This window comes from Dipodomys spectabilis, unplaced genomic scaffold, assembly GCF_019054845.1.
Source record: "Dipodomys spectabilis isolate Male_0828 unplaced genomic scaffold, ASM1905484v1 ptg000032l, whole genome shotgun sequence".
Taxonomy (NCBI): domain Eukaryota; kingdom Metazoa; phylum Chordata; class Mammalia; order Rodentia; family Heteromyidae; genus Dipodomys; species Dipodomys spectabilis.
Window position 1 is genome coordinate 29,598,035 of NW_024870709.1, and position 12,164 is coordinate 29,610,198.

The 12,164-nt window shown below is 37.3% G+C and overlaps 1 protein-coding gene across 4 annotated transcripts in view; it reads right to left on the minus strand.

Moving 5' to 3' along the window:
• Window positions 1–633: 633 nt before the first annotated feature.
• The window catches only part of Cd47 (CD47 molecule), a 50,444-nt gene continuing 38,913 nt past the window's right edge, over window positions 634–12,164 (minus strand). Inside the window, exons 7-11 of one of the 4 annotated variants that reach the window (XM_042676953.1) lie at window positions 10,855–10,947; window positions 4,775–4,806; window positions 3,431–3,455; window positions 2,760–2,792; window positions 634–881 (exon numbers count right to left, since the gene is read on the minus strand). In XM_042676953.1, the coding sequence (XP_042532887.1) occupies window positions 877–881; window positions 2,760–2,792; window positions 3,431–3,455; window positions 4,775–4,806; window positions 10,855–10,947 (188 nt within the window). In that variant the 3' untranslated portion in view covers window positions 634–876. The remainder of the gene's footprint in view (window positions 882–2,759; window positions 2,793–3,430; window positions 3,456–4,774; window positions 4,807–10,854; window positions 10,948–12,164) is intronic. The other 3 variants (XM_042676955.1, XM_042676954.1, XM_042676956.1) reach the window with 3 other exon arrangements.

Consider the following 12,164-nt stretch of genomic DNA (forward strand, 5'->3'; position numbering starts at 1 on the left):
CAGAGGAAGGGAATACATATGTTACAACCATAGCTATTTTTTGCTGAAAAGGATGAACACAGTGCTCTGAGAACAAGCTAGCTCCTTTCTGCAAGGATGCCAGTGCATCACTGGACCATGTTCAAAGAAGAAAAAAAAAAGTGCTACATCTTATACAGCAGAAGCAAGTAACAGGACAAGACAGGGTTCAAAGGGTTGTGTGAATCAAAGGAAACCACATCCACCAACAGAAGTATCCTGAATCTGGGAAGGACACTGAATGTCAAAGGGGGAATGTGTGAATGGCAACCCCCAAGAATGAAGACTACTATCTCCAACAGCATCACAGCACACCCAGGTGCCATACAAGGTGTTCCCAAGCTAATTCTCTCTTTACTGAAGTCACTATTCCCCTCACCCAGACACATTATTCAGCCAGAGCTGCTGGGAACCTGAGTTTCACAAAGGCTTGATAAGAGCCACTCTTTTTCAAGGAGATCTCTGGGTAACCACCAGGTCAGTGCTAAGTAATTCCTAGGCAAATCCAATTTAAACCTTGAGTCTAGAGACCCCAGGATCTGAAGGACATCATTCTTGGAAGTTGCCTTATCTACTTTTGCCCCTAATTGAATAAAAGTATCATAAAACTGGATATCAATTGGGCACACAACACGGATCATTATTCTTTTATTAACTAAATGACAGTTTCTTTGAATATAAACAATTGTAATAATCATTTAAGGATAAATGACTTATCAATGCTCTCTGATTGATGAAAACCAGTTACTGTTTTGTTTTCTTCTTTTCAACAGTGACTCATCAAGGCCATGGTGCTTAAACATAATTGTATTCCTTCACATTTACGGCTTCCAAACAGAGTCCACCACTTCACTTCAGTTATTCTGGAAAGTGGAGAAATGGATTATTGTCAATGTTCATGCTGTTCTACAAATTAAGAAATGGATACATTTTTAAAATCTGGAATTGTTTCAGAAACTGTATCTAAAATGTTTTAAAACATATATCTGCAATGATCTAAGACAGAAACCATTCAAATCATTAGCCTTTTTGGTTTTGTAAAATGTCAATGCCAAGCAAAGTGAAAAATCAACAGTCTGACAATGTTGGCTTGTTAGGTATGCAGAGGAAAAGCAGAGATGATAATTTTCCAAAGCAAAAGATACTGACCTTTGAGTAACATTTTTATCACAGACAGTTAATATACATAAAACAGACATATGATTAGGTAGAGGTGAGAGAGAAAGCACCCAGGGAGGTAATCTGAACTCAACAGATGCACTATGAGCACCAAGCAGATGTCAAGAGAAACAGCCCAACATACAGATATTTAAAAACTAAATTCAGGCCAGCTAAAGATTAGCAAAATCAAGGCCATTTCAAAGGTCATAATAGACTTTAAATGTTATAAAGACACAAAAATTTAAGGCGAAACAGCTTTATTAGACCTCCTTATGTAGTGGTTCCAAAAAAAATGTACAGAAAGTCACATCAAGGTAAATTAACAAAGGAAGAGACACTCAAGGTTCTTGTAGTGTTTTTCTGAAAAAGGAGCCATTTCCTCACACATCTACAGAAAACTCTCACTACCTTAGGAGAAAGAACCAAGAAATTGAAAAATAGGATGCCGGAAGTAAATATGCATAAGCCATGCTGTAATTCTAGGAAACAATACTTTAAAACATTTTCAATTTATCTTCACTAAGCACCCTTTTATTTTTTAGAATGCAGTAGCTTGAATAACAAAACATGCATTTACAGACTTAGAAACATGGGATCATGCTGTGACTCCCCAACACAAGCCTGAACATTGTTTTACATTTAGATCCAAGTGTTTTGAAACTTATGCAAAAATTAATTGTACTCTGGAGGACAAAGCCTCTTGAGCTCAATGTTTCACTGTGTTAAAGAGGTGAGCACAAACTTTGCAAGAGTAAAAACATAAAGATAAATGTTTAGAGGAGCAAGGCATAACTAACTAGTCGATGTCTGGGGTATAAAGGAAATTTTGAAAATGAGACAAAACTTCCAAGCATAAGTTAACCAAATGCCAGTGGATCTAAAGAATCATAGCATGTTAAGGTAAACATCCACATGAATGTTAGCCGCACTAAGTATCTTAGAATTGAATCTCTCTCTTTCCCTTTCATCAACCAAGTTCCTGCTTGGGAAAATAGAGAGCGGACAGAGCGTCACCACGGCAGAAGAAACTCTGTCAAATGATAAAGACTGATGACAGATTATCTTTTTTTGTTAATTTATTTAAACTAGTACTGGGGCTTGAACTCAAAGCCTGGGTGCTATCCTTGAGCTTTTTCATCCAAGCTAACGTTCTACCACTTGAACCACAGATCTATTTAGTTTTTTGTGATTCATTGAAGATAACAGTCTTTCTGCCCTGTCTGGCTTTGAGTCATGATCCTCAGATCGCCAGCTCCTGAGTAGCTAGGTGTGAGCCACTGCTTCCTGATGGTGCCAGATAATCTATGTGCCTTACAGAAAGCATTTTAAAGCCAGTCCCATCTCCAAAAAATGTTTTACCCACAGTGCAGTTCTCTACTGGGTGACTGAGAACTGGAGAGTCTCATTTGTATAGTACAGTCTGACAATTTACAATCAAAGAGTTTTCCAACTTTTAGGAAATGTGAACATTTATGATTTGACAGTGTTCCTTTCAAGTCACACATTCAAGGAGCTTTTTGCTTTCTTTCCAATGCCATTATTTCAACCAGTCAATAATCATAGGTGCAGTTTCTACTTACCATCGTTCATCATTCCTTTTGATTCTTTAAATGCTAAGGATTAGTAACAAGCCAAAAAGGCAGTTAGTAAGGTTCTGTGATTAGAGATCACATCCAAAATAAACAAACATAAGCAGCAGCATAATGCCAACTACCCCACAATTCTAAAACGAAATTCATCTGCAGGCTACTTTATTATGAAGCATTTCTATGGATCACATTCATAGTAGCCACAAAGGAAACATGCTTAGCTGGAAATGCAGATTTAGATTTGCATGGACAGAAAGTGAAGCACATTGGTTTCGCTCTGTGGGACAGTCTGTTTCAGTCTAGAATTTACAAATGAGAAACTTGGAAGGAACTGAGACTTCCTTCCTCAGGATGCCCTGCCTTACTTACCCTGGCCAATATAAAGTACAAAGGTCTCCTGGATCAAATAAGCACTGGGCTAGGGTTAGTAATTACTCACAGGATACAAAACTGTATTTTACCCAGAGCTGATAACATTATAAAACCAGTATTTCTAATTCTTAATGAATAATCAAAAATAGGTTAAAATTTTTTTTAAGAAAACTCCCAACTAGATTCTCCCCAAGGCATAAGTGAGCATTCTAACTTCTTTGAGGGCCAGTTCAAATTATGATCTGATATAGGATCAAGAAGAAAATGTAATGTTTATAATAATCACATACCATTAAGGGGTTCCTCTACAGCTTTCTGGAAAATATTTAAAATATATTTATGTAAAAACATAATTTGTAGCATATCTTTTTAATGCTAAAAGTTATATATATACTAACATATAAACTATATAGTAAGCAGAACCCTATAGTAAAACAAATAAGGAAATGAAGGCTGAAGCCAAGCTGGTCTTAAACTATTTAATAGTTTAATAATGACTGTATCATTCTCTTCATATTCTATGTAGAATTTCCCATCCTACCTTCCTCTCTCAGTTAAAGAAATCTTAATCCTTCAAAATTTAAAGTGCTAACAGGCAAACAGCAACAGAGTACGTATCAGTTAAATAAGGAGTAGAGCAAAGCAGAATCATTTTCAAGTTATGCAAACTGAGCTCAGAAACAGGAAAAGAGTATTGTTAGGTTCTAAAGGTCCAGCAGATTGGTTATCTCTACGGCACTGTATGAACTGCTGGCTGCATAATATAGCTATGGCACCAATCCACAACAAACCCTTGAGGTGACACTCGGCAGCCTGCCTCAACCTGCCCACTGGGTGTACCCTCTGTGGCTTTCCAGAGACTCAGAGGCACTTCCTGCCACAGACTCAGGGCTGCTTCCCGACACAGCTATTATCAATTATTTCTAGGAAGCCAAATAGCACATAGTCCCCGTCAGTGTAATATAGCTCTTAAGCTTGTCTCTGTGATGTGTCTATATTTATAATGACCTTTTCTCTTCATTTATCCTCTCCTCAATTTGCTCCTTTTCTTAGAACTGTCTCAGCGAGGTATCCAAAGAACAGTAAAATATGTAGGGAAGTTTTCAGGGAGAAACATGTTTACAAAATGGGAGTGGGAGATGAATCATAATTCAGAACAATTAGCAATGTTTATGTTTATTTTATAGACTACAATTTTTTGTGAGGTCAATTTAGTATATAAAGCTCTCTTCCTCACTGTCAATCCTGAAATTCTCATTCGTTGTATTGACATAAAGTAAATCCCACACATGAGGCAATCTATTGGCATTGTTCCTACTTCTAAATTTCAGTCCTGCCCATGAGAAGTGGCTAAATTCTTAAGGAATTACTCATCCCATTCCGCTAATACTTAAATAAGCAATCCTAAGTTTTAAAGGAGAATTGGACTCATTCATGTAAAGGTCAAGAAATGTCTTCAATACTATCTTAATCTGATCTTACACTACGCAGAGAGAGAGAGGAACAGTTCAATATTCCAATGAACAATCTTCACTCGGATCCATCAAACAATCATTCTCAATTCATTTATGACCAATTCTCACTCTCCTCCATCAAGCGATCATTTTCAATTCATTTCATAAATTTGAACTTACCCTTGGAGGTTGTATAGTTCTCTGATTGGAAGCTAATGTAAATAAGAACAAAAATTTAATGAATAAAACGGATTAAGACAATATAACATTTGATTTTAACATAAAATACTCAGGGCAAAGACTAGAGGGTACCAGAGACTCCACTGAAGGAATTCTTGCTTTGAGTAACTACTCAGAAGTAAACAATATTCTTTACTATAATCAGCTGCTTGTTACCTGCAAAGTACACTCAGGTGTACTTTGCATCTCTCCCTATTCCACTCCACCTGGATATGGTCAGAAAGTAGCAATAACTGACCTCTCTCTCCTACCCTCGTCCCCACTGCTTCATGACCGCATTGCTCATGTTTCTGGTGGCCCAGCCTTTTTTCTTTTCTCTTTCTAGTTTTCAAAGCTCTGGAGAGCTCACAAACTAAATCAGGTATCAGATCCTCTGTGTTTCAAGAGTTCTCCCATGCATCCAGCACAGCCACAACCAAGTCTTCTGTGCCTTCCTCCTTAGCTCTCTGAGTTTTCCTTTTACTGCTTTTCAATGAATTAAATTAATGAAGATGAAGGAATACAGGGCATAAAACAGGTAACAAAAGAACTACTCTAACTGTGCAGGAAAGAAGAGATTACTTCCTTGTAAGACTAAGATGTGGCTCCTGAGCCACTGAAGAGTCCTTAATGAACAGATCAGAGTCCTACAGACAAGAAAATAATTTATTTTTCCTTTTTGGAAGCACTGGGGTTTTAACTCCTGGCTTTGGACTTCCTAGGAAAACATATTAGCACTTGAGTCTCTCCCAGCCCTTTTTGCTTTTGCTATTTTTCAGATAAGCTCTTGTGGTTTTTTTTCCCCAGGCCAGCCTTAGACTTCCATCCTTCTATCCCACTTGGGATTCTAGATATAAACACCATGGACAGTATCTTAATAGAAATGGGGTTTTACTAACATTTTGCCCAGACTGCCTTTGATGTCTATCTCTCTAATGTCTATCTCTGCTGATATCTATATCTGTAATAGCTGAGATTACAGGGATGAGCCAGTCTGTCCACCTTAAGATTCTTTTGGTATGCAGAATCTTCCCACCCCATCATCTCTTTTAGTTCAAGAAACCCTATTAAAATATTAAAGAAGAAACATGCAAATATGAACAAGAGAGTATATAATATCACTAAACAAGGAATAGGAGCAAAAGCAGAATCACTTTTAAGTCATGCAAATTGAACTCATGAAGCTAGGAAAGAAAATACATTATGTTTACTAAGTTCTACTGTAACAAACTTGTAGACACCCCAGTTGGCTTGTTCAGACTACTTTCTGTTGTTGTTGTTGATATTGTTTGCCTCCTATCACTCCCACCATTCATGAAGCTTCTAGAACTGATGAGAAATGGGGTAGGTAGGCTCTGACCCAAAGCCAGACAGTCTATGGACTACCTTGATCAGGCTTCTTAACAGGAACCTGGGATCTTAAGAGGAGAAAAAGAGTGGAGGCTAGACAACTGGTGACAGGAGGAGAAGGTGTAGAAGAAACAGGAAGGAAGCAAGTGGACCTGGGAGCTGAGAGACAGAGATAAGAAAGACTTCTGTTGGTGAGAAGACCTGAAGAGGAGAAAAGACAGAGACAAAGTGGAGAGGCTAAGCTAGCTGCCTACTCTGCCTTCCTGGTGAAGAATCAAAGCAGGACTCAGTAACCACAACTGCCAGAAAAGCAACAACCAGCGAGAATAACAGGTCAACCTGACCATGCGGTCCTGACAGGGTGCTGGCCCCTCCCAACTCCAAAACACTGTTCTGTCCCACATTGCGAGGCCCGTGTATGTCCCTGCCCCAGGGCTACGGGTGGCTTTAAATGAACAGCCCTCGCTGAGAATACATTGGGGAATGGTTTGTTCTTTGTATTGAACATAAACACAAACTCCTTTAGAGGTGGGAGAGGGTGACATGGGTTACATCTCACATTTAGCATGCTAATGAATAGACCAAGCTGAGTTAGGGACCATCAAAACAGTTACTTCCATGTTAAGACAACTTCAGCTAACCAGGCCTGGAAAGGAGAACTGAATAGCTATCTAAATTTCTAGTTGGTAATAGGAATGGTCAGAGATCAATATTTTATAGACATTTTTAAAGTTACTGATGTGTTTATCACAATTATTATGAAGAACAGCCATGAAAACTCCCTTTCCCCCTAACACTATAAGAAGGATAGCTTCTAAGTTCCAACTCAACCACAGAGAATGTCACCTTTGGCTAGCCCATTCAAAGAAATGACCTGTGAGGAACAGTGAGTAATTCTGAGGGATACCAGCCAGTTGTGAACTTCTGGCAGTATGAAACTAAACCTTGCAGAAGTTCACTTCTGAGTTAATTCTCTCCGGTAAGGTTATAGCCCCAGAGAATGAATGATTTATATGTTGCTATCATGAGGCTAGGTATTGACGGCTATAATTGTGTTGTTTTTTTGGTTCTTTAGTACTGGGGTTTGAACTCAGGGCCTCATGCTTCCTGATGGTTCCACTTGGACCATGGCCCTACCTCTTTTCTGTTTTTTTTTCACAGATAGGGCCTCAAATTCTTGCCTGGTACCAGCCTCAGATATCAATCCTCCTATGACTCCCAAGTAGCTGGGATTACAGATGCACACCAAGCATTTCTATTATTGTTGAGATTACTTTTGCCCAAGCTGACCTTGAACCCAATTGTTGCCTCCTGAGTACCTGGAACTGCAGGCCCATACTTTGTAACCAAGGCTTTAAGCATTTATATAAGTGTTAAGCATTTAAACTTTAAGCATTTAAGCATAAAGCTTTAAGCTTTCTATATAAACTTCTTTGTAATGTTCCGCAATTTTATGTGATTTTTTTCAAGATAGCTAACCATTTGATCACATACTACTGTAAATATTTTTCTAGGTTTCTAATTCCTCAGAAACACTTTGTAGTGATAATCATATATACTTGTCATTAACAATAGGCAAGAAAAAATATATAAATGCATATATACACAACATATGTGCATATTTTTTCCTCTGCTTCTGTGTCATTCTAAAAGTATCTGAGATGTTGTAAATAGGGTTTTCACTGCTAATCAGATGACGATATGGAAATATTACTATCAGCCGTTACCTGAACTAACTGGCAATGTCTTGAAGGATGAACAAATATTAACTCAACAATCTATATAAACACCCTATATAAATAACAAGCCCACACATTATGTTTTGCCCAGCCCCTTAATTCACTGTGTAAAATTAGAACATTTCTAGTAAGAAAGAAAACAAGAGGCAATACAATTAAGAAAAAAGGAGGCCACAGGAAGTGAAAGTCAAAGTCCTACTCTTTAAAATTACAATTAAGGCTATAAAATTTTACTTAGAAGAAATGAGAAATGTAAAACTTAAAAATTCTCATTGGATATCTGGATCCTAAACTCTCTTTAACTCACTTCGAGGAGAGATCTAGGTTTCTTTAATAAATAAAAAAACCTCAGAATTTTGTTATATTTAAATCAAGGCACATGGATTTCCGCATCCTCTCTGCAATGAGTATAAATTATTTTGGAAGTACTTACAACTTTTACTTCCTGGTACAAAGCTCAAATTTGCGATCTTAATGTTACATGTTTATATTTGCACCGTCAGATCAGAGAAGCAAGCACATGAATTTTCCTAGTCTACCACATTACCTAAAGAGCAGATTTCCTGTACCTGTTCTCTTCTCACCTTTCAACTGACCGAAGGCATCTCTCTGCACTCTGGCATCAGACAAGTTGATTTGAAAAGTTAATTTAGATATATTCTCACAAATGTCAGTAATAGTAGACTAAGTATTAACTTACATATCATATATATATATAATAGATATTAAAGCCATGATAAAGAAAAATAATTAGGGAAGTGTACTTCTAGTGCTTTCATTTATTTTCATTTTGAACAGTAACACTTGAAGCCACAGTGTAAGTTTCAGGCTCCTCAAGGATGCAAATGATAGAGGAGGTCTGTCAAGGTCAAGGAGCAAGGTCAAGGGGCAACCACATTCTCAGCCCTGATGGCCTACTGTGCTAACATCATTCTTTGCCAGACATGGAAGGCATGAGGAGTCAGGTAAATAAAGGAGAGGCATTCCAAATAGTGAGGAAAAATGACCCGGATGCCGACCATCAGTCAGACAGGTCTCATCCTGCTTCATCAGCTATACACACCCTGCAGGTCACATACTGCTTTTAGGTATTCAGGGGAGCAACCAAATCAGCAGCATCGTCCTTCCAGACCAGACACAGGCTGATTGGGAGAGTCGACGGAAATAGAACCTATCAGCATTCAAGACTCTCGTCACTACCATGGAATGCCACTCTGCTCCAGATGTCTTAGCTGTGTTTTAAGGACTTCTGTGACATGAAATTAGGAATTTTCACTAAGCAGCAACTAAGACTCAGGAACACATCCATTCAAGGTACTTAAGATTTTTGGTTGAGTGGTTTAATTGTTTATCTAATAAGCCTGAATTAAAGGGAGGAAATAGGTAACAGAATCAAATTGAAGTATCAGTCAAGAGATGACGTTCAGAAACAAAGGTAAAATCTCTTTGAAAGTCTATAGAAATTTCTCAACTACAATAATTCAGTTTTTCCATTAATTTTTAGAAACACACAGTAAAGTTCAGAAATACACAGCAAGATAGGCCAGAAATGGATTTTATAAATAACTTCATGTACTTGTCACTTTTCATTATTCTAGTGAATGTTGGAGTTTGCTTTAGAGTTCAGTTTACTTCATAAAATATTTTGAAGGGAGATTCCTGAACCATATTGTTGGGAACATGTTACATATGACAACATAATAGTTTCAGACACTAGAAAAAGCATGTACTTCTCTCTATGTACTCAAAAATAAAGCTATGCAAAAATTCATTATTTGATAACTGACCGAATACTAGGGTTGGAGATAATGAAGTTAATACCACACTTAGGAAGAATTGACTTCCAAAGTGTAAAATCTTATTATTATTATTTTTTACTATATTGGTTTTAACTTTGCTTTAAACTCATGCACTGGAGATCAGTGCTCTTTAAGTTAGCAAAAATGACAGATTTTACTGTCCAATTTCTATCTTCTTAGGGTGTTATGTTTGAACTACGTAAAAGGAAAGAAAGTGAGAAATTGGCTCTGCCAAGCTCTCCCACAGAAATAGAAAAAAAAAGACATTAAAGACTCGTTTCTAGTAATTAAAATGAAACCTTCGAAAAGGACTAAACCTTAAAAACAAAAAGCCCACAGGAAGTGAAAGTCACAGTCATACTCTTTAAAATTACAATGAAGGTTACAAATTTAAACTTGGAAATAATGTTATATAGGAAACAAAATTCTCACAGTATGCCTAGATTGACAAGATACTAAACACTCCTTGACTCAAGAACTCTCTCTCCCAAGACCAGTCCCTGAACTTAGCATGAAAAATTCTATACACTCTAAAACACAAAGCCAACCTTTTTCTTCAGTTTATGGTTGTTGTTTTGGCTTCTATGTTTATTTGTTGTTATTTCATTTTTGTTGTTTTTTTGTTTTGGTGGTACTAAGTTTGAACTCAGGTAGAACTGAGGTAGAACCACACTACTAACCCTATTTGTTTTAGTTATTTTTCATCTAGGATTATTCACTTGTGCTTGGGCCAGCCTCAGACCACCATTTTCTGAAGTATATGGCTTGGATTATAGGGACATGCCTACTATGCCTGCTTTATTTGCTGAGGTAGGGTTTTGTTAACCTTTTTCTCCTTCCTGGCCTTAGACCCATGATCTTTCCTAATCTCCATCTCCTGAGTTGCTAGGATTACAGATGTGTATCACCAAGCCTACATTCAATTTCTTTTAAGATAGCTTATAATTTGGACTTTTCATTAATTCATGAGCCTCTTTTATTCATTTATTTTATTCATTACCCTCTTTTATGACCTCCATTCTGACTTATTTCTTATTGTTAGAGCTATTAATACATTTCTTTGGGTTTAAATTGGAAAAACCTACTAAAAGTATTTTCTAAGTTATATATCTGAAATTCTCAGCAGAGGAGAGCAAAAGTAATTTTGACTTACCCACAAACTTCATATAAACTAGTCCAAGTAATTCTGCTAGAGCTATGATGCCCAAACCTGAAATCAATAGTGGGCCATGCACTGGTACACATGCTGTAGAAACAAATGAAATCCCCCATTAGAAGTGCCTATAGAATGTTTTAATGGTATCAACAAAAACTCACATCAATAGTTTTTTGTTTTTGTTTATTTTTTTGTGGTCCTAGGGATTGAAACCAGGGCCTCTCCCATGTTAGGCAAGTGCTAGCTTCCCTACTGAGCTAATCCAAGCATGTATCAAGCTTTAAGAATTAGAGGAAGCTGTGTCCTAATGATCAATAAATAAAAATGCTTTACATCTACAGATAATAAAAATTATATCCATTATTAACTTCGGTGAAATAATTCCATATTATAATAAGTAAGTCTTTCTGCTCCTGAATCAACTTATTGTACCAGGACAATAAAGTGGACAATGGTGTACAAAATCTAATCCTCCAATCAACTGGAGCGTGGTACTGTAAAAGTTCTTCTGTAATTACAGGAATAACAGTTTGGCTGTTAGAACAATCAACTCACAAGCCAAATATTGCCCACATTCTTCAAGCAAGGTAGAAACTGCTGCTCTCTCTCTGGGGGGAAATGAATTAAGACAGAAAAGTCTACCACACCAAATTCTGCAAAGTGTGTGAAGAAACAGAATTTGCACTCATTAGTGGTAGTAGCAAATGGAGTTTGGTAGTTTACTGCAAGACTAATGGTGTTTGGCACAGCATTAAGAAATTACAGTGTTTGGGATTTCCCCAAATGAGTTGAAAATCCATGTTCACATAAAAACTTTGTGGATGGATGTTTATGAATGCTTTATTCGCACTCACAAGAAACTGAAAATCACCAGGACATTCTGCAATAGGCGAATGCATAAAAGAGGATGGCAGCTTCCTATGATAGAAGATTATTCTGCACTACAAAGCATGGGAGCAATCACAATGTGAAAAAGACATGGAGGAATTGAGATTATTTCTAAGTAAAAGAAGCCCATAAAAAGCTTATATGGACAATATGAGTCCAACTTTGAGACATGTTGGAAAATGTAAAACTGTAGGGACTGTAAATAGGTCAGTGTTGCCAGGGGTTTGGAAGGAGGGACAGAGATAAAAGTGGGACACAGGAGTGTCAGGGTAGCGAATCTATTCTGTATGATTTGACCATGGTGGGGGTGGGAGGGGAGTGTTGTATGTGTCATTATAGATCTGTCACTGACATATAATGGTTCCATCTTGACTTATTGGTTATAACAAATGTACCAGTCTGGTGTGATGTTATGGGAG